The sequence below is a fragment of the Schistocerca americana genome, chromosome X, assembly GCF_021461395.2.
Source record: "Schistocerca americana isolate TAMUIC-IGC-003095 chromosome X, iqSchAmer2.1, whole genome shotgun sequence".
Taxonomy (NCBI): Eukaryota; Metazoa; Arthropoda; class Insecta; order Orthoptera; family Acrididae; genus Schistocerca; species Schistocerca americana.
Window position 1 is genome coordinate 798,306,450 of NC_060130.1, and position 21,223 is coordinate 798,327,672.

Below are 21,223 nucleotides of genomic sequence, written 5' to 3' on the forward strand. Positions count from 1 at the left end.
GTGACATAGGAGTTTGTTAATTCAGATCAACAGCAAAATGTTGTTGGCATTATCATCTAAACTATATTCATTAAAGCAAAAGGGAGCAATTGACAGTAATCTGAACTGCAAAACCTTCTCCACATGACTCAGTAAGGAAGTATTACCCACGAGAAATAAGTCCACAAATGCAGTTGTATTTCTTGTTTCCGTCAATGTTTAGAATAAGTCTTCCCTACTTTTTAAATTGTGGAGTGTACAATGTAAGGCAGAAAAAAATTAAAAAATTCAACATAAATTCCAATTTAAGTGCATCGGACAACATTTGTGCATTGCATTTTTAAAAGTAAAAGGTTCTGTGCCATACAGACTTTCATATTATTTTGGGAACCCCCAGACTCAAAGTTCACCAGAACCTTGACAGACCATGTGCTGTATTTTCCGCTCATAACTGTACTGTATTAACTTGTTGAAATAATACACAGGCTACAAAGACAGATGAGTTATGTTTGCAAAACTTGAACCTTTTATAATGATTAATGTTTCTTTCACTGTAAAATGTTTACTTGGAACATACATGCACAATGTAAATTTGTGCAAAAAGCTGTGTCAGGAATTAAAAATTAATCAATTACCTTGTCATTTTCATGCTTAAAGCCAATGGATCTTACAAGTAATTGGCTCGCCTGAGCCTAAATGTGAAAATCTTCTAATGTTTGGTGCTCTGCAGTATGCAAGTATTTGTTAAAAGAAAACTCGCTGTACACAATGAGTCGCATGTGGCTTTCTAATATTTTGTTATTTCACATGGGTAGGAAGGTAGCCAGAAAGCTATGATCATTCAGTATGTGTGTAAATTAAGTAACCAAGTGATGTGGTTAATAACGACACAGATAAACAGCAGTAAAATAAATGTCCCAAAAGTGTAATTTGTGCTCAAAACTTATTTATGGTCAAGTAGCAACCAATGGGAATGTTCAAATAGACATACATGTTTTGACAAATTGTATGAGTTACAACTACCCTCGATCTCCATCACGTTCTGTTGAACCATCAGTTAAATACAGGTCTTCACATCACAACCAGCAACAAAAGTTGCACAACTACTTGAACACCCACTCCCTGCTACACAAGGTTTGGCTAAATGAAGGAAAACATGGAACTCAAAAACACCAACTGCTGCAGCTGCTGCTGCTAAGGAGTTTGAAGCTGAGTTAAACAATATCAAATAGGATATAGTTGTTTTATCAGAAATGCAAAAGAATTAGAAACAATTGCCATATTTTATGCCAGAGGAACAGAGCAAGAAGGAAATTTGAGTAAAGTTTTTATTGTAAACAAGAAAATTAGAAATGATATTGCAAATATCAAAGTAATCTCAGTCTGAAGATTGTTATTTAAAAAATAACATAACATGCAGCAACGTGCTCACATTTGGATGAGGAGATAAAAACCACTGTGGAGTTACATAAACGTATAAATGACAGCAAAGGCCATTTCAAGATGGTTAAGGGATATTTTGAATGTAAAAGTGTGGCGAATACTAAACATCAATTATTTGGTTGGAAATTTTGGTTATTGTATCAGGAATGAAAGAGGTCATTAGGACATTAACTCCTCCAATTTTCCAAAAGTGCAAGATGTTTCTCTTAAGACATTCTTTGACAAGAAAATTAATATAAAATGGTCTTGGCAAGGATAAAATTAAACTGACACTATTTTATGATACAATGCATAAATTGTACAGTGTGTGATGGTTGTAGAACATTTCAAAATTTCAAGCGATTATACAACTATTAAGATGCAGTATGTAGAAAAGCCTCTGTGGAGATTGTAAAGAAGGATAAACAAACTACAAGATTTAAAACTTACTTAGATAACACAGTTGGCAAGAACATTGTCTGAAAAAGACAGAAAGTTTGGGTATTTAATTCCTGGAGTGCATATGGTTGTAATCTGTTATGAAATTTCACTATGATTAATATACCTGGTGCTAACACATTATGATATGCCACAGAACACAACAGTTCCTTGGATTTGTAATGTGGATACTCATATAACTGCCTTAATCACCCTTCTCACAGTCAATGGAAAATGCAGGTAGAACAAGTACAGATTAGGTCGTTCGCCCCTTAAACACTTACTTCTAGCATTACAGTGGTTTCAGTGGCACACTACTCTTCTAATTTTTACTTATGTCATTTCCAGCATTGTTAGGAAGTGAAGTCACTAGCACAGTTTACAAGGTATATTATAGTTCCAGAGAAATCATTTGGTAATGCCCGAGTGAAATAGGTAAGGGAGGGGGGGAGAACAACAACAGAAGACAAATAGCTAGCTTTGCAAGATGAAACAGTAAAGGCAGGAAAGAATAAAGTAGGTAAAATACAAGCCCTAGTAGAAATCCTTGGATAGCACAGGATATACTAAATTTATTGTTGGAACAAGAAAACATAAAAATGCATCAAATGAAGCAAGTAAAAGGAAATACAGAGATCTAAAAAATGAGACAGACAGAAAATGGCTACACAAGAATGGCTAGAGGACAAATGCGAGGTTGTAGAATCACAAATGACTAGGGGGACATGTATATACCACCTATAGAAAAATCAGACACATTTGAAGAAAAGAAAAGCAGCTATATGAATATCAACAGCTCAGATGGCCTACATTTATAGCATTGGTATACCATTGGTGGATTTAGACTAATGTTGACTGGACTACATTCTTTGCAATTCTGAAGGTACTAGGGATAAAATACAGGGAGCGGAAGGTTATTTATTATTTGCACGGAAACCAGACTGTGGGTATGAGTCCACAGACATGAAAGGGAAGCAATAGTTCAGAAGGGCATGAAACTGGTTTACAGCTCATCTCAGATGTTACTCAATCTCTGCATTGAGCAAGCTGCAAAGGAAACTAAAGAAATATTTGGAGAAGGATTTAAAGTTCAGGTAGAAGAAATAAAAATTTTGGGGGTTTGTCGGTGGCACTGTAATTCTGTCAGAGAAGGCAAAGTACTTGGAATAGCAGCTGAACAGAATGGGTAATGTCTTGAGAAGAAGATATAAAATGAACATCAACAAAAATAAAACAAGAGTAATGGAATGTAATTTAATTAAATCATGTGATACTGAAAGAATAAGATTATGAAACAAGGCACTGAAAGTACTAAGTGAATTCAGCTATTTGGACGGCAAAATAATAGTTGATGGCTGAAGTACAAGGGATATAAAATGCAGACTGGCAATAACAAGAAAAGCATTTCTGAAAAAAGAAGTAATTTGTTAAAATCTAACATAAATTAAAGTTAAGAAATCTTTCATGAAGGTAGCTGTGTGGAGTGTAGCCTCCCATGGAAGTGAAATTAGGATGATAAGAAGTTCACACGAGAGAACAGAAGTTTTTGAAATGTGATGCTAGGGAGGAATGCTGAAAATTAGATGGGTAGATCAAACAACAAATGACAAAGTACTGAATAAATTGGGGAAAAAGATATTTATAGCACAACATATCCTTAGGTGTTGAGGAATAGTTAATTTGCTAATGAAGGGAGTGAGTGTATTAGATCAAGCTATTCTGCTTTGTATTTAATACTAAAGGAGAACAAAATTACAATAACTTCTTGTAACTCAAAATAGCGAGAACCTAAGCATTTAAAAGATAAATATTCTAATAGTTTTCAAAACTTGGTTTAAATTTAACAAGAAAATCTCCAAAAATATGGTACTGACAAATTGGCTTCACACAAACTACTATCCACACATCGATTCTTGCTCAGCAACTTTACGCTTCTGCATAAGATGCTAACAGTGTTTTGGGCCAAATTTCTAAACATTCATGTAACCCAAACATGTTTCAAAATGCAGATTGCATTCAAGATCTTACACAAGTCATTTCAGAGACTGCTATTACCTTGGTACCTCTATAAGGAGAAAGTGACTGCAGTACTTCAAGAATGAATGATTTGTTGCAATCACTAATTAGTTTAGATTCAATACATACACCAGAAAATGGAAAATCAAATGAAACATTTAAGCTTCAACCCCTTAAGTGAGATTTTTCTATTATGTTATGAAGGCTATTCAGAAGGTAGGGAATATTTCCATCTGATGCCGCTAGGTGCGCGCCGATCGCATATATGTACGTGCTCAGCAGCTCAGTCAGCATCCATCAGGCTACCACAAATTTTGTGCAAGATGGGTGCCCAAAATGCTTACATAGCACCATAAAGAACAGAGAATGGGGGCAACGTTGACATTTCTGGAGTCCTACCACAAACATGGTGATTCATTACTGGATTGAATCGTAACCAGTGATGAGACTTGGGTGAAACACGTCAATTGCAAGACAAAATTACAGTCTATGGAGTGAGGGCCCACAAGGTCCTCCCAAAAACCAAGAAAATGTTTGCAAACCTTGTCAGCAAGGAAGTTGATGGCGACAGTGTTTTGGGATAGGTAAGGTGTGCTGCTTATTGGTTTTTTCAAACGTGGAGCAACCATAAATTCTGCCCAGTACTGTCAAACTTCGCACAGCCTTAGAACAGCAGTTCAAAACAAATGCCAAGGAAAGCTGACATCCAAAATTTTGTTTCTGCACGACAATGCCCGACCTCACACGGCAAACCACACTGAATAACTCCTTAATTCATTCAAACGGGAAATTTTCCCTCATCCGCTCTACAGCCCTGATCTTGTACCAAGCGACTTCCACTTGTTTCCCAAGATGAAGAACTGGCTCGCAACGCAGTGCTTTGATGATGACGCGGAACTCCAGGCGGGCGTGACTCACTGCCCGAAGTCTCAGGCACCAGAATTTTACGATGAAGGTCTTTCAAAGCTTGTCCACCACTATGAAAAGTGCCTCAATGTGTTTGGTGACTATGTGGAAAAGTAATATGTCAGTCGCTCTTTCAGATGTATATAATAAAATATATTTCTTCTACTTAGTTTTTTTTTTAATGACAGAACATTCCGTACTTTCTGAATAGCCCTCATATTTTACAGTCACATGAAAACTTTACAGATCAGCCACAAGCCATCAGAAATTCTGCAGCATCAGAATCTTATCAATCTCTACGTAGGGCCACCACAACTTGGAACAAAAATTTGCAACTTGCGACAAGAATGAGGCATGCTCTCTCAAGTTGCATATTTTCAAATATTTAAAGTAGTTAGTCTGCCAAAACATAACTGATTACCCTACAGAAGTACACCATATGACTTTCATAGCACAGTACTTACTTAAAGAAGTCTGCTAGTTCACAAGCTGAGTCAATTTCAGCTTGAACCACTGTTTTGGATTGACCCAACATAGTAACTGCATTAATATCAAATCTATACTTTGTTGCAATCATTTCTGCTGCTCTCTGAAAGATTTTTATTTTCTCTTGCCAAGGAACCTGTGCCCATTTCTTTTGTGCTTGCAAAGCAGTGTCTATCGCATTATCTAACAATTTCTGGAATGAGAATAATTTTTTTAACAAAAAATAAAAGAAAATGGTCATTTATGACATAACCTCATAATTAACTTGCAAAAGAAAATATAACTAACCTTATCTGCCTGGTACACTTTAGCCAGCTTCTGATGTCTGTTGTGTGGCTGCAAAAGACAGGTATTAATGACAGACATTAATTATTGGCCATAAGGTACTACATATTATTATCAAAAGTTAAAAAATTGCACATGCGTCCCTGTAGGACTATAAATGAATGCAACTACAATACAATATCAAGCTTATTCCATATCCCGCACATTCCTCAAACTATTAGGCAGATACATTTCCAGTCAAGTGTGTGTCCAGTCGATCTTATCTCCATATTTATTCATCAAGAAGCTTCCATCACCATATTTGTCCATCAAAAATCTTGGTATAATACAAAAGTGGCAGATAGATACTTCTACTTTAGCTTACAACAAAAGCATATGCTTTCATGGTGACCTGACATTTATACACATGGTATCTGAACTGGACATGTGTGCACAGACACCACTGCAAACAGGCCCATGCTGAGGGCACAGAAACAATGGGGACACAAAAACTGGCAAAAAAAAGTCAATTTAAGATCAGTTCATGATAGATATGTGAGGTCTCCTATCCCTGCAGAATCTATCTTCTGCCTTTGAGAAAAAGCCTTTTGCTCAGCCCATGACCGAACGTGCTTGCTGTTGTGACAGTATCATTTCACCCAATTAGCATCATAAAGAAAAAACTACTATTGAACAGGTGTCAAATAGGTTATGATATGTCAACAGTCTACTCTGTTCACACAGCTCCCTTCAACACAGCTCAATCATGTTCAACAATGGAGTTTTTGTTGCTACTTTGCTGTGGTATTCGAGTATCTCAGATGCCACCGAGCAAGTGCTGAACCAAATATACTATTTGACTGAAGGCTTCTGATTTTTGACGATATCTGCCAACTGAGGGCTGGAGTGTCACTGCTTCAAAGTATCTGATAGAATGGTAAGTGAATTGGCATGCAGATCTCACATAACTCATAATTTCACCTCACTTTACATTCCTGTTGGGAATGCCTTAAATGAGAACTCTGTGTCTTATTTTGAAAAATATACCTCAGATTTGGTGTCACATAGAGCAGAAATATCACTACAGATGAGCTATTGAATGAAACAGCAGCTTTAAAGTTCCTGTAGAAAGAGTTGATGAGCGCTGATACAGCTTCTTATTTGCATGTTTTGAAGGTTTTTTTTTCCGGAGAGTAGGTTATGAGATACTTATCTAAACAATGAAATAGCTTTGGTGTTATTTATGATAATTCAATTGACTGGAGCATTCTGTGAACACTATTTCAGCAAATTAAAGATGATAAAAAGCTACTTAAGATTGAGTGTATGTGAAGCAAGACTGTGAAATTCAGTTTTGTCAACAGAATACGACACAGCTGCTACATTTGGCTTCAATGACATATTCAAGGGGTTTTCTTTGCTCAAATTAAGAAAATAAAAAGTAAAATTATAACAAAAACACAATTCTTGGAACGGTATGTGTTCTCCACACTTAATTACAGCCCTTTATCTTTTATTTCCAATTAATAATTTATGCACTAATAATTTATGAGGGGCAAGTAAACTATGTTCTTTATTATACATCATACTAAAATATAGTAGATGCCATGAACATTAAGGCATATATTTAGTTTGACTTCCAATTTCTTTATACAGTTTATACAATGTTTTATTAATTTCCTACAATGATACATCTAATTTGTAGGGTGCAATATTTTTCCATTTATATTAATCATTTACGCAATATTTTTCAGTAACACTTCTTTTTTATTAAACCTATTTTTGGAATTATAGAATTTCTTAAGTATGTCTAGTTTATTCTGGAGGAGCGGGGGAAGGGTACGGGGAAGGGGAAGTGGCAGCTTTGGCAGTTCTGCCAGAGGGTTGAGCAGCACCTCACTATGGCTCTCATGGACACTAATCCAGCCATAATTAATTGTTTCTGTTATTGACAGACAGGAAACAGCATCAGAACATTGTATCTGTGTGTTCTTGTGTGCTACGAACAATCACTTATGTTCAGCTATCAGGTTCCAGTTCTTATTTGTAAGCTTATCCGTTACATAATTGACTTGTTACTTCTATTGATTTGATTGCTAAAATGTTACTTACTTATTCCTTGGTTTGTCTATATCCTTTATTTTATTGTTTATAATAAAAGAAAGTTCAAGTGTAAAAGACGTATTAACTCCATTGGAAGAAGAAATTCAATAAAGTGAGTTCACAACAAGAAGCCTCAAATACCATTGCAGTAATTGTAGTTGTGGTAAATAATGACAAGACGTGTCAGAAAGGTAAATGTACCCGCACTCCTAAATTCATCATCATCATCATCATCATCATCATCATCCAACACAATCAAGATCTTTCTATGTATGAAAAATGTGATGTTACAGTAGAAAGTGGTGAGAATTTATATGCTGCAGTCTAGCAAGAGCAACGTATGATCCATATCTGTAACCCAAATTACTGTTGAACCTATACAAATTGCATTTATCATAGTAATGTTGGCACATGATCATCACACAGTGACAGTATTCACACAGAAATAATTGAGCAAGTGCTGTAATTAATCCCCACTCATTTAGATGATTTGTACCCGAGCAATACATAAGTAGCAATGAAACCATTTACAGTGTGTACATATTAGGCCAACTCATTAACGTCTCCACTGTTTGCCACCAGCTTTGTTGCAGAATTTCTGTAAGAGGGTTGTGTTAACTGAATACCCTATATTCAGTAAAGATTATGGCAATGTCGTAAGGATCTTATAAGCTCAACCAATGTTTCCTGATAATTTGTGAAGAGTCCTGTTCACTGATTTAGTTTTTCAGTATTCCACCAATGAATTGAGTTCTATCAAATGTCCATATCTGTTCTCAAACCACTGATACAAAACTGATATTTTCAACGAAACAGAATATTTAAAATTTTCTGGTACTGCAGATTACCAGTAACCTTCATTAAGAAAGCTTCATAATAAATGTATCAGGACTCATGTTTTTATCAAAGCAAATCACTTACAATAATGGTCCAGTGAGACACACGTAAGGTCACCTCCTTTCAGTGATCATGCTATAATGAACACATGTTTCATAATCTTCATTAATAAACTTATTTATTGTTACTAATCAATTTGCAATTAAGAGTTGACATATACTGTGTAAGTAGTTAAGTCCAAGAAATATAACCAGTGGTCCTGACATTCAGATCAAAATTTTCAAACGAATTCCATAAAACACGTATGTAGGGAAATACAATCAAGAAATTCTGTTAATCCTTGTGAAAATACGTTAAACTTTTTGTGCCTTTTTAGTCTCTGCTTCTCAAGGTATTAATCAGAACACTGCTTACTGTAATGTTAATTGAGTTACCAATTCAAAACCAAACATAAATATAAAATTCCTGTAAGGCAATTTATTTCAAAAAGTATTTCTCTTTCATTTTATTGCCATCAATTCATATGAGCATAATTCAGGAGCAACTAAGCTGTAATCAATGAGAATAAAAATTTCATCATCGTGAAGCCCTGATGCACTTCCTTTCCGTTGGCTATCATATTACCATTTCAATCAACCCAATTTGTTACATTTTGTAATTATCTACACAATGGTCTTTTTAGTAAACCCATTGGATGTGCAAATGGTCAAGGCCAAATATCACAGACCAGCCATAAGAGGTTCTGTAACAGGATAAATATAAGACTGCCCAGTGGCAGTCTTAGCTCAGTTTTCTGTTATCTGACCTGCCTCTGCAAGTGGGATTGTGCAGTGCTATGGCTGTTTATTTTGTGTTTAGTGTTATGATCCAAAAACTTGTGGTTTCTGCCAATTATTGTCCATATGGGACTTTTATTACAAAATAAGTATTATCTGACTAAATCACACTTTGACTTTATTAAGTTATCTGGAACTATCTCATATTAATTTCCATTGTGGTTCAAATGAATATTTCACCAAGAATTATTACTGTTTGGTTCATGGACTAACAAGTAATTTTACATTGTTTTTACAGAAATTACCTGTGTTAATAAACATTGTTGGCTCTCAGTGAGGGCTTTGTTTGTAATTTGTAAACTGGCGGAAAATACAAATTGGAATATATGTTAACGATGACACAGCACCATTCAAGGTGCTTCAGTTCATGCTGTATAAGCAGTTCCTTTGTCAAAGTCTACAGCAATCCTATTTATTTATTTATTGCTCCTGTAAATCTAAGCCTGTATGGTGTACAAAAGATAATGAATCATTCCTTAAGTACCACACACGTTATTTTTTTGTCCATATATCAATTTAGCAAAGGTTAATATTACACAATATCTTATTAGCCTATACACTTTACAAAAACAATCTTAATTTGTGCTGCAGTTTTCATTTTCTTGAAACTCCCTTATGTGTAGTAGCAGTGCTTCACCAAGTAATCCTTCTCTGTTGATTTGAAATTGTTTCTGTCTATTATTATTTTTGTGGATTTTGGTAATGCATTAACAGTTTGGTGTCATGGTGGATTATGCATTTCTTTAATAGTGCTGTTTCTTTTCTGTTGTACATGTGCATCACATATTTGTCTTGCATGGTAGCTATGTACAGATTCATAAGGAGACAATGCATGGACTGGTACTGTTTGATTTTTCTTTTATAATTATTAAATTTTCTAGTATGTAAATACATGGATGTGGTAGTATTTTATTTTTCTTAAGTAGTGGCTTCCATCATGGTCTTTGATCTATCCCTTCCATTAGTCTAGAAACCTTTTTCTGTAATTTAAATTATTTCAAACTTGGTCCACAATTTCCCCAAAATACTACACAATATTTTAGTACTGAGTGAATATAAACAAAATATATGGTCCTGAGATTATCATATGATTATGAAACATGCTTTGCCCAGTTTTCTGTTTATGTAGCCTACATGTGTATCCCATTTCATATTCTGTTGTATGCATACACAAAGAAATTTTGCACACACTGCTTTGCCATTTGTTTAGCCATTTATTTCAGAATGTGGATTAGCTAATGTCCTATTCTTGGTGGTGAACACGTCCACTGCAACAGTTTTTTCCCAGATTTATCATCAAGATGTTTGGATCAAAGTATTCTGCTATAGTCTTTGTGAAGGCTTTACTGTTGTTTTCACATATAGTTCACCATTGCCATTTGAGTTTACATATTATCATTTTGTCATTTGGAGATAGTGAGTGGAATTGTGGGCACTAGAAAATGAAGTGCAAAGTGGAGAAATTGGAATATTTCCAATGTATTCTCCTGTTTAAGTTCAATACAGAGATGACAGCACCAGAGGCAGCCAGAAACATTAGCATGATGTATGATGATAATGCCAATGGACAGAGCATGGCAAGAAAATGTTTTCTCATATTGAGGAGGATCATTTTGACATTAGTGAGTCTCGATGTTCAGGAAGACCTTCATGTTTGAAGCAGATCGTTTAAATGCACTAATCCACAATCATTCATGTCAGTGAACTTGAAAACTGACAAATGTGATCAACTGTGATCAGTCCACCGCCATGTGACGTTTGTATGCAATGGGGTAGATTCAAAAATTACGTGTATGGGTACTGCATGCTCTAATCCAAAATCACAAAAACCAGCAGGTGGCCATATGCACATATCGACTTGCTCGTCATCAATTGGCTCATGAACAACATTGACTATTCCTATCCTGTATCACTGCTGTTGATGAGAGTTGAGCCCAAACAAAGCAGCAATTCCCCCTAATGCATCTGGACGAACAGCAACATTGTGGTGTACTACAAATTGCTTCCCCCAGGTGTAATCATCACTGCTGATATTTATCATCAATAACTAAGATGTCTTGCAGAGGCAATCCAAAAACAATGACCAGAAGACTGAGTGAAGTGATGCTACTCCACGATAATGCATGCTTGCATTCTGCTAGACCAACAAAAACATTGTACACGAGTTGTGTTGGTAAGTCATGATGCACCTACCTTATTCACCTGATCTTGGGTCCTCAGATTTTCACCTTTTCCTCTCTCTATCAAACAACATTCAAGGGACTTCCTTTCTGGATAAAATGCACTCTGAACATGACTCGACAAATTTTTCACCTCAAAATCACATGACTTCTACAATCGCAGAATCAAAAAGTCACCCCAGCACTGGCAGACTGTTGTAAATAGTGAAGGAAAGTATATTATTGATCACTAAATTCTCTGTTATGTGTATTTGTTGTTTTTATTAAACTTACAGAGAAACAGTATGAACTTATGCAACAACTCAAGACCATTCACATATATTAAGAACAGGATTGGACCCAAACTGGAACTTTAGGGAACTCCATGTTTGACCACTAATACATCACACTGATGGGTACTGACTGCCACATTTACTTTATATGTTATCTCTATCAGCTGTTTTCTTTCATGGATGTATGATTTAATCCAATTATGTGCTACTCCCCTAACACCTAAATTACGGCTCTTACCAAGTAATTTATCATGACTTATGGCATCAAACATTTTTGATACACCTAGGAATATGCTCAGGGTATGTTCCTGCCTACCTATGGATTGTAGCATTACATACAGAAAAGAAAAGTTGCTGTTTCTGTTGAGTGATTTTTCCTAAAACCACGTTGTGATTTTATTAGTATATTATATTCATTTATGAAATTAAACAGTCCTTCATAAAAAAATATTTCTCTAAAATTTTTGAAACTACAGACAGCAGAGAAACACTATTGCTGGCTTCTCTTTTTGTAGTGGTTTCACTTTAGTAATTTTTAAGCATGCTGGAAAACTGCCAGTTGAGAAGGACAGGTTTATGAGACAGATCAGTGGTTCAGAGATTAAGTCCATACATTTTTTTACAATGAAATCTGGTATTTTATCTGTTCCTGATGAGTGTTTTGCTTTAACAATCTTGCTGTACTTTTTATATATTAGTTGGCATGAGAAATATTGTGTCATCTATCTGATTAATTTTTTATATCATTTGTATGGGATGTTTATGGGTCGGTTTGCTCAATAGGCTTTTCTCCTACATTCACAAAATCACTAAATTATGCAATACATTGCAGAGAACTGTCAAAGTTGCAATATTGATTTCCTTTATTACTTGATCACTAGTTTTGAGACTAAGTTCATTATCAAGTCATCCCACAAGCTATGCAATACCATACTTTACTGCAGCCACATGAATGTTCATTGTAGTACAACATATCTTTAGTATACAGCAGTACATCTACATCTACGTCTACATACATACTCCGCAAGCCACCGTATGGTACATGGTGGAGGGTATGCTGTATCACTACTCCTGCCCACCCTGTCCATCAGATCATTTATGCATACAGGAAATAAAAGCACTCCTATCACACTTCCCTGGGGCAATCCTGGCAATACCATTGTCTCTGATGCACACTCGCCATTGAGGACAACATACTGGGTGCTATTACTTAAGAAGTCTTCGAGCTGCTTGCATGTCTGGCAACCTATTCCGCATGCTCCTACAACAGTCTCCAATCGGGTACTATGTCACATGCTTTTTGGTAATCTAGAAATATGGGATCTGCCTGTTGCCCTTTATCCATAGTTTGCAGTACATGATGTGAGAAAAGGGCAAGTTGAGTTTCCGAAGACCGATGCTTTCTAAAACCATGATGATTTGTGGAAATAGGCTTTCCAGTCTCTAGGAAATTTATTATATTAGAACTCAGAATATGTTCTAGAACTCCACAAAAAACTGATGTTAAGGATATTCTTCTGTAATTTTGTGGGTCTGTTCTTTTAGCCTTCTTATATACAGGAGTCACCTATGCCTTTTTTTCCAGCTGCTTGCGATTTTGTGCTGGCAAGAGATTTATGAGAAATGTAAATAAGGGGCCAATGCTAAACAGTAATCTTTGTAAAAGTAAACTGCAATTCCATCAGGACCTGGTCACTTATTTGCTTTCAACTCTTTCAGCTGTCTCTCTACACCAGCAATGGGTTAGGTTAGTGGTGTTTAACGTTCCGTCGACAACGAGGTCATTAGAAACGGAGCACAAGCTCGGGTTAGGGAAGGATGGGGAAGGATATCGGCCGTGCCCTTTCAAAGGAACCATCCCGGCATTTGCCTGAAACGATTTAGGGAAATCACGGAAAACCTAAATCAGGATGGCTGGAGACGGGATTGAACCGTCGTCCTCCCGAATGCGAGTCACACCAGCAATGCTTATCACTGTGTCCTACATAGGAGACTCTGTGTGACAGTAACAACAGTATATTTCTACGATTCTTCTGTGTGAAAGATTTCTTGAATGTGGAATTTTGAATTTCGGCTTTCATTTTGCTATCTTCAACTACCACACCAGACTGGTGAGTGAGTGACAGGATGGAAGCCTTAGACCCACTTAGCGAATTTACATAGGACCAGAATTTCTCGAGTTCTCGACCAGATCTTTTTCTAAGGTACAACAGTGGTAGTTGTTGTATGCTTCACGCATAGATCTTTTCACAGACACACAGACCTCTAACCTTTGCCTGTTATCCTGCGTGCGTTTTCTTTTGAACTGTGAGTGCAACAGCCTTTGCTTCCTCAGAATTTTCCAAATTTCATTGTTACACCACAGTGTCTTTTCCACCCTTAATACACTTACTAGGTACATACTGGTCCACAGCATGATTTACAATCAGTTTAAACTTTGCCCATAATTCTTCTATGTCCACCATACTGGAACTAAAAAATTGCAATGCACTAAATGAGATGATAACAACTGCTTACCTGCTTTTTCAATCAGAAACACTCTCCTAGCCTTCTTGATTGATTTGTTAACTTTTCAAAACATATACGATGATATCATGATCACTAATCCCTGCTCTATACTGATGCCATCAATATGGTCCGGCCTGTTTGTAGCCACAAGGTCTAAAATATTTCCACCATGTGGGCTGCCTAACTAGCTGCTCAAGACAGTTTTCGGAAATAGCTGCTCAAGACAGTTTTCGGAAAATGTGTTCAAAAGTATTTTGCAAGACTGTCTGTCTGCACCCCCCACAATGAATCTGTAGACGTCCCAATCTATACTTGATAGGTTAAAGTCGCCTCCAACTATTATTGCATAATCCGGGTACCTATGCACTACTGGCTGTAGACTTTCTTTGAATGACTCTAGAATTGTCACAGCAAAGTCAGGTGCTGATAAAAGCATCCAACAATTAACATTATTTCACCTAGACCTGTTATACATGACCAGATAACTTCACTGTCACCCTTAATTTCAACATCAACAGACACAATATTTTTGTCAACTGCAATGAACACTCCCCCTCCTATGGCATCTAATCTGTTCTTCCAATAAATATTCCACGACACTAAGTACCTCAGAGCTTTCTACTTCGGGTTTTAGCCATCTCTCAGTCCTAGGAATAATTTGAGCATGAGGAGTTTCCTGGATGGCAGTAAATTCAGAAACTTTATTGTGAATACTTAAGACAATTTACTGATAAAATTTTACAGTCAAAATACCTCTACTCTGTACGTGGTCTGATGTCCCTATCTGCAAATCAACTAGTGAGTACTCATCAGAGTACCTCAGACTAACATCTAGACTAAAAAAAAACCATGTGCACCCCACAAGCACTCTGCTAACCATGTAGCTGCTTCTCTCATGTAGTGCACACTTTGACCTATCAACATGTAGTGCACACTTGACCTATCAAGGTGAGTCCTAAAATTCCCTACCAGGTAACACAAGTCTAGAAATCTGCAGCCAAGACCGTCACAGAGTCAACGATGCCTTTGTTCGAGACCCTCCACTCGGCTCCAAACCGAAGGATCCTGATCAACTCTGGGAACAATGCTGCAAATTGCAAACTCTGCTTGCACTCTGCCAGCAGCCTTCACCACCTCTGCCAGCTGTCTGTCTGAAATGAGGATGGCTTCAGGACCCATGTGACAGGCATTGTTGTTCCCGACATTAGCCACATCTCGCAGGCGACTGCACCCTGCACTATCGATAGTCGCAGGCAAGGCCACCTCCTCACTTATTACACAAGGACTGAACATTCTGATGGAAAAGCATAAAATTAGGGACCACTTTTTGTGGATTGCTTGGTTTAGCACATACTTCTGTTTTGTTTCCTGACTCCTGTTTCTCCTTTTTTTGAGTAGATGATTTATTCTACTGGAGGACAGAAATCTAATATTTTTGTATTCTTATTTAAATTATCACCCTCTTTACTAAAACTCAGTTTACCTTGTTTTTTTATAACTGCACACATTATCTACCGAAACTTTACTGCAAGTTCAAATGGAATTCATCTTGTGTTAGGCAGTTACTGGTAACGAATTTATTAAGACCTAAAAATACTGCCCCTAAAGTATCACACTGTTTTCCCATCCAGTTCTTTATTCTGTTCTGTTTATCTATCACTCACTGATCTTCTATGCATAATTCCACTTATTATCTTGGACCCGGGACAGACAGTTTTGGCTGTTCTAATTATTTTTGTTGTTTTATTTATGATCTGAATTTCACTGCAGCTGCGAAGACAATCTGTCCCAACATGCACAAAGACACTTTTATATATTTCACTGCAGGCTGTAGACCACACTACCTCTGAGTTTTGTTTGGCAATCCAGATGTTTCTCAGGTGTTTATTCATCTGAGGTATCCAAATCCCAGGTCTAGCATTAATTTTACAATTCAGGACATCGATATTTTTCATAAGAGAATAGCCAATTAAAAGGCACTAGTCTTTGACATGCTGTTTCTCTTTGTAATTATCAGTTCTCTTTGTGTTTATTCCTAAACCTTTGTCTCATGGGTCATAACCCTGTGGAAGACACAGGTGCAAGACCTTTTCCACACACATAAACCACTCCTATTCCAGAACTGTCATCATCATTTTCTATGCCAGCAAAGACAGGGCCTCCTGTAAAAGCTGCTACACCATAACCAACTAGTCTGTAACAACTACATAGCATTCTATGTAAGTAAGAGCAACAACAAACAGTCCACACTTATGAATTGCAACCACCAAGCTAGCTAAAGTCAAGTGGAGTGAGATGTTGCAGAACATGCTGCCCAATATAATTTGGTTGATTACATTGTTGCTTCGCCACATAGAATATGGATTCCCCCCCCCAAATTACCTGCCACTCCCGCCAACATGTTTTACATTACTGTGGATAAGAGAGCTCTCCCTCTGATACATCCTTCATTGCAACAACCCCCTGTCCTTAGTCTCACCCCCTGTCCTTAGTCTCCCCCTCTCAACTGGTCCCTCTCCTCCATCTGTCTCCACCCTTCCCCGACCCTCTCCTCTTCTTCCCATCCCATTCCACACTACTCCACTACTTATCTCTCTATCTTTTTTTATTTTTTTTAATATATACTTCAGTGTTTCTCCTAATGGTCCCCCACCACACTACTGAACACATCATCAAATCCTCTCCTCATTCTGTCCCTCCGCCTCCTTCTTTCCAAGTTAAGATTGCTTTGTTACCCACTACTGAACACAAGACAGTAGATAGATTTCATTATTAAGGTTTCCAAAGCTATGCCTACATGAGCATATACTTTATTTTGCAGCTATTTTTAACCTGAAATATCACATAAATTATTTACATTTCATATTTGTTATGAGTAATAACTTGTTTGGTAGTGCCTTTTGTCTAACAATTGATTAGTGTCCCCTCAACATTACAATTTGTCATGATAGGTTTTTCATGGTGACTTACTTGCTATTACAGCCCCCCTACCCCTCTTTTTTGTAACATGGCCTCTATTTTTTATACAATTTGGTCTTTGTACGCTATTTCCAAAACGTGTGAGTTTTAATGCAGTATTTTAAGCACTTTTTCCTTCAACATAGGCCTACATTTTGCTGCTGGAAATTATTTTATATCCATTTTAGTTCACTGATTATAAACTCAAAACTAGTTTCACATTCATCGTTTTTTTAATTTCATCCTCATCATTTATATATGCTTTCTTTTTACATGCAAAATTAACATTTTTTTCAGAGATATACTTTTATATTGGCCACCATATTTTATATCTTTCTAAAATTTCTTAAATCCTTTCATTGGTGTCTACAAGATCATGGAGCTTTGCCATGCATTATTCAAGGTAGATCTTCTAGTACAACCAAAAGTTGTTATTCCATAAGACATCAGGAAAATAAGAGGTTGTTTTAATGGCTTCAACGTCATTTAGGTAGTTGGTTAAGAAGTTTCAGAATGTTTTTCCTCTGTTTAAATTCTCCTCTAAATGTACATTCCAAAATTATAAGATTATTTTCCACCCACTAAGCCACATTTCTCACTGATGTTTAACCACTATTGTGCCGCACCAGTTATAACTACTTTATATAAAATTAGGGGAGGTACTATTTATGGAAAGAACATGTTATATATAACGAGTAATCAAAAGGTTTCAGTTTGAGGGCGCTGGTGGAGAATATATGCACTGTAGCACAACTGCAATACAGATGCACGAACACCTACATGTAGGCAATGGATTAGAGTGGCATTTCTGTCTTTCTGATGAGTGTGCAGTACATGCAAAAATGTGAACTATACCCAAGTCATTACCAAATATGTCCAAACAGAACCACTATGCAGTTATTTTTTTTCTTGGCTGGAAAGAAAAAAGAAAAAGAAAAAAAAGAAAAAAAAGTGGTAGACATCCAATGGAGAACTAAGAATGTGTATGGAGCAGCATGTCTGTTGAAAACCACCATTGTGGAATGGTGCGCCAAGGGGTGCTGCTGCTTCATGTTAATGCATGTCCCCATACCAGAAATGTAATAACGCATTAGTTATGCCAACTCAAGTAGAAGACACTTGAACACTCGCCCTACAGTCCTGATCTCCACCCACACAATTATAATTCCTTCAGTCCTTAAAAAATGCTTTAAAGGATGTGCAGCAGGCAGTTATGCACTTCTTCACACAGGAGGACACAGTCTTTTACCAAACAGGTATCTTCAAACTTGTGCATCAGTGGGATGACTGCCTCAGTGCTCATTGTGATTTGCCTGACTGGCATACCGATTTCAGTCTGTATGGCCTCTGAACAGAAACTTCTTGGTTGCCTTTTATGTATCTTTAAGAAAGCTATTCATCCTTTCCTACAGTCTTTTTAATCAATCCAAATATGGAAAATACTTATGTCATCAGTAAAAAGTACACATTCTAATCACTGAATAATAAAAGGATAATCAAAGGCAAGAGATGCCACAACATCCTGAAAACTTTTGCTCCATTATTTAAGAAAACAGTCTGCATTCTTTTTGCTGAACCCAGTGTGATCCAACAGTCATCCTAACAGTTTCACTTTCTGCTATCAAAAGTCAAGATTTAGACAGTTAATAAGTCACAAAATATACAAAAAACTGTATTATTTCATTATTTAATTTTTGTAACACAGCACCCATGATGATTAATCAGAACAACATTTTTAGATGATAAATAATTGTACTGTGCATGCGCATAATGATTTTTATACCCCTTATTTGGCAACAATTAGAATAGGTGTCTTTCTTTTTAAGTTTCTCGGCAGTAGGCTCAATTTAAATGTAAATATTTTCACCAGGAAAATTTTTGCTGTGATTTGTAGGCTGTAGGCTCCTGAAAATATCACCATCTTTGACACAGTTCCTAAGACGTGTGAACTACCTAACTGACGAATGAACATTGCAAGTAATAAACTGTGACAGGTGTGATATGTTCTAAAACTACCCTCAAGTTAATCAACAGCATTCAGCTATATTTATAGTGGACTAAATAAGCATAAAATCAAATTTTCAAATCAATATATCAACTAGGAGTAGTAACAATCATAAATAGAACATTAACAGATTACTAGCACAAAATCCAGTATTATGATATGTAATTAAAAAACTACTGCACTAAGGATACAGAGCATGCAATTCTGATTTAAACCTTTTCATTTTCTTCTGTACCACTCTTGGATATGAAATGCCAGTACTGTAGAAAGTTAAATAGTCAAAGTTCTTTTTTGTGCTATTTAAAGGCAAACACATATGCCATGTTGAAAAATGCAGAAGTACTGGTACTCTCGATATTAAATCCAATTGCTAACACCAAATCAGCCTTTCTACATGCACCACAGCTGCTGATCAAAATATTACTACTGATAAAGATACATAAATTCATAAATTTACATCAGGGTGAAATGACCATGTTTACATTTAAAAAAATAAGTGGATCACAAAACTTTTAAAGTTAATTTGAATTTTAAATTAAACAGAATCCTGTGTTCTGTGTGTTTCATTTCTGCATCTTCAGCATGCTGGGATTTGAGTGCATCTACAATTTTTTTGTGATTACAATAACTGTTATGAAAACAATGTTAAGTTACACAGGAAGAACATTTATTTACAGATGACCAGTTTTAGAATGCTTGTCTATTATCGAATCAGGCGTAACTATAAGTCTTGCATTATACCAGTCATACAAGTGGAAAACTGGCCATAAAGTCAGTAAGTGTGATACAAAACATGGCCTCCACATGTGCTCATCGCTAACTGTCAGAGCAAACACTCTTCATTTCATTTGACAGCCCCATTGAAAGATAAATCTGTCAGATGTTAATCCTACATTCTTTTACATATCTCTCAGTCCTACAAATATATCGTACTTTAGAGTGCAAGGAAACATTTACAGTCACATTATATACCAGAAACATTTTTGCACATTTTATATATGAAACCTTCCAATTTTTGCAGCACTCATAGGTCTGGATAAAGTCTTTAATTGAAAGTAGTGTGTTTACTTTCTTTTGCATAACAAAAGTCTTTAAATAATATTTATCTTTAAAGTGGGTTTTCACGTTATCTCAAATCAACCAAGTGTCCTCCTTGCCAACATTTAAACAAATTATATCTCCTCTACACAAAGCTAATCATCTGGAGGAGCATGAATTCTTGGGAACTTTTGAAAACAATTGACAGTCCCATTTTGCATTTAAATCTGTCATCCAATAAATAACCAACTTTTTTGATAGTAGGTTCCCAGCATCTTAGCTCACTTGCACTGTCCTCAGAATATGTAATATACAGCAATGATACAGCTACACTCTTACCACACTCTGTATGCAGCATGTAATAAAGCTTGAATTTTTATGAGCATCTCAGAAATTTACTGTTCACTCACAGTATAAAAAAAAAAAAAACTATGATGTTTCCATACATGAAAAATTGGGCAAAATCACTTTCTAATCAATCACAATGAATTGAGAAGATGATTAAAATAATTTACCTGGTTGCATGAACAACTGTAATCAAAGACAAGCTAAAAATAAAGTAAGTACTGGACACAACACTCTGCTGTTATCATCCATACATTAGCAACAATAGGTGTGTTATTCACAGTTTCGTTCCAGGTGCTCTGCAAGAGTTGCTCTCCACATTATTTTGTAGTTGCTTTCTGCATTTTGGGTATGTACTTGCAATTAAGGCTGTGTTGATCAACTGATCCCTGATGTAACCTGATGTCCAGGAGTTCAGCTGGACAGTGATACTACAAGTTGAGGAAAGCCATGATTGTGATTATCAGAAAACGCTTCACTGTAGTTGCTGAACAATTCATGTAAGAATTCAGAAGACAGATTGAATTTGACGGTTATGTACTTTTCATTGATGGCAGACTGTGTCACAGGACAGAGCGGAAGGCCTATATAAGCTTAAATTGCTGCCTCACAATTGGTGTTTCACCGTTC

The 21,223-nt window shown here is 36.3% G+C and overlaps 1 protein-coding gene across 1 annotated transcript in view; it reads right to left on the reverse strand.

Moving 5' to 3' along the window:
- Positions 1–21,223, reverse strand: part of LOC124554998 (delta-1-pyrroline-5-carboxylate dehydrogenase, mitochondrial) — a 111,765-nt gene that overhangs the window by 75,684 nt on the left and 14,858 nt on the right. Inside the window, exons 4-5 of the mRNA XM_047128738.1 lie at positions 5,536–5,583; positions 5,226–5,440 (exon numbers count right to left, since the gene is read on the reverse strand). Of these exons, the coding sequence (XP_046984694.1) occupies positions 5,226–5,440; positions 5,536–5,583 (263 nt within the window). The remainder of the gene's footprint in view (positions 1–5,225; positions 5,441–5,535; positions 5,584–21,223) is intronic.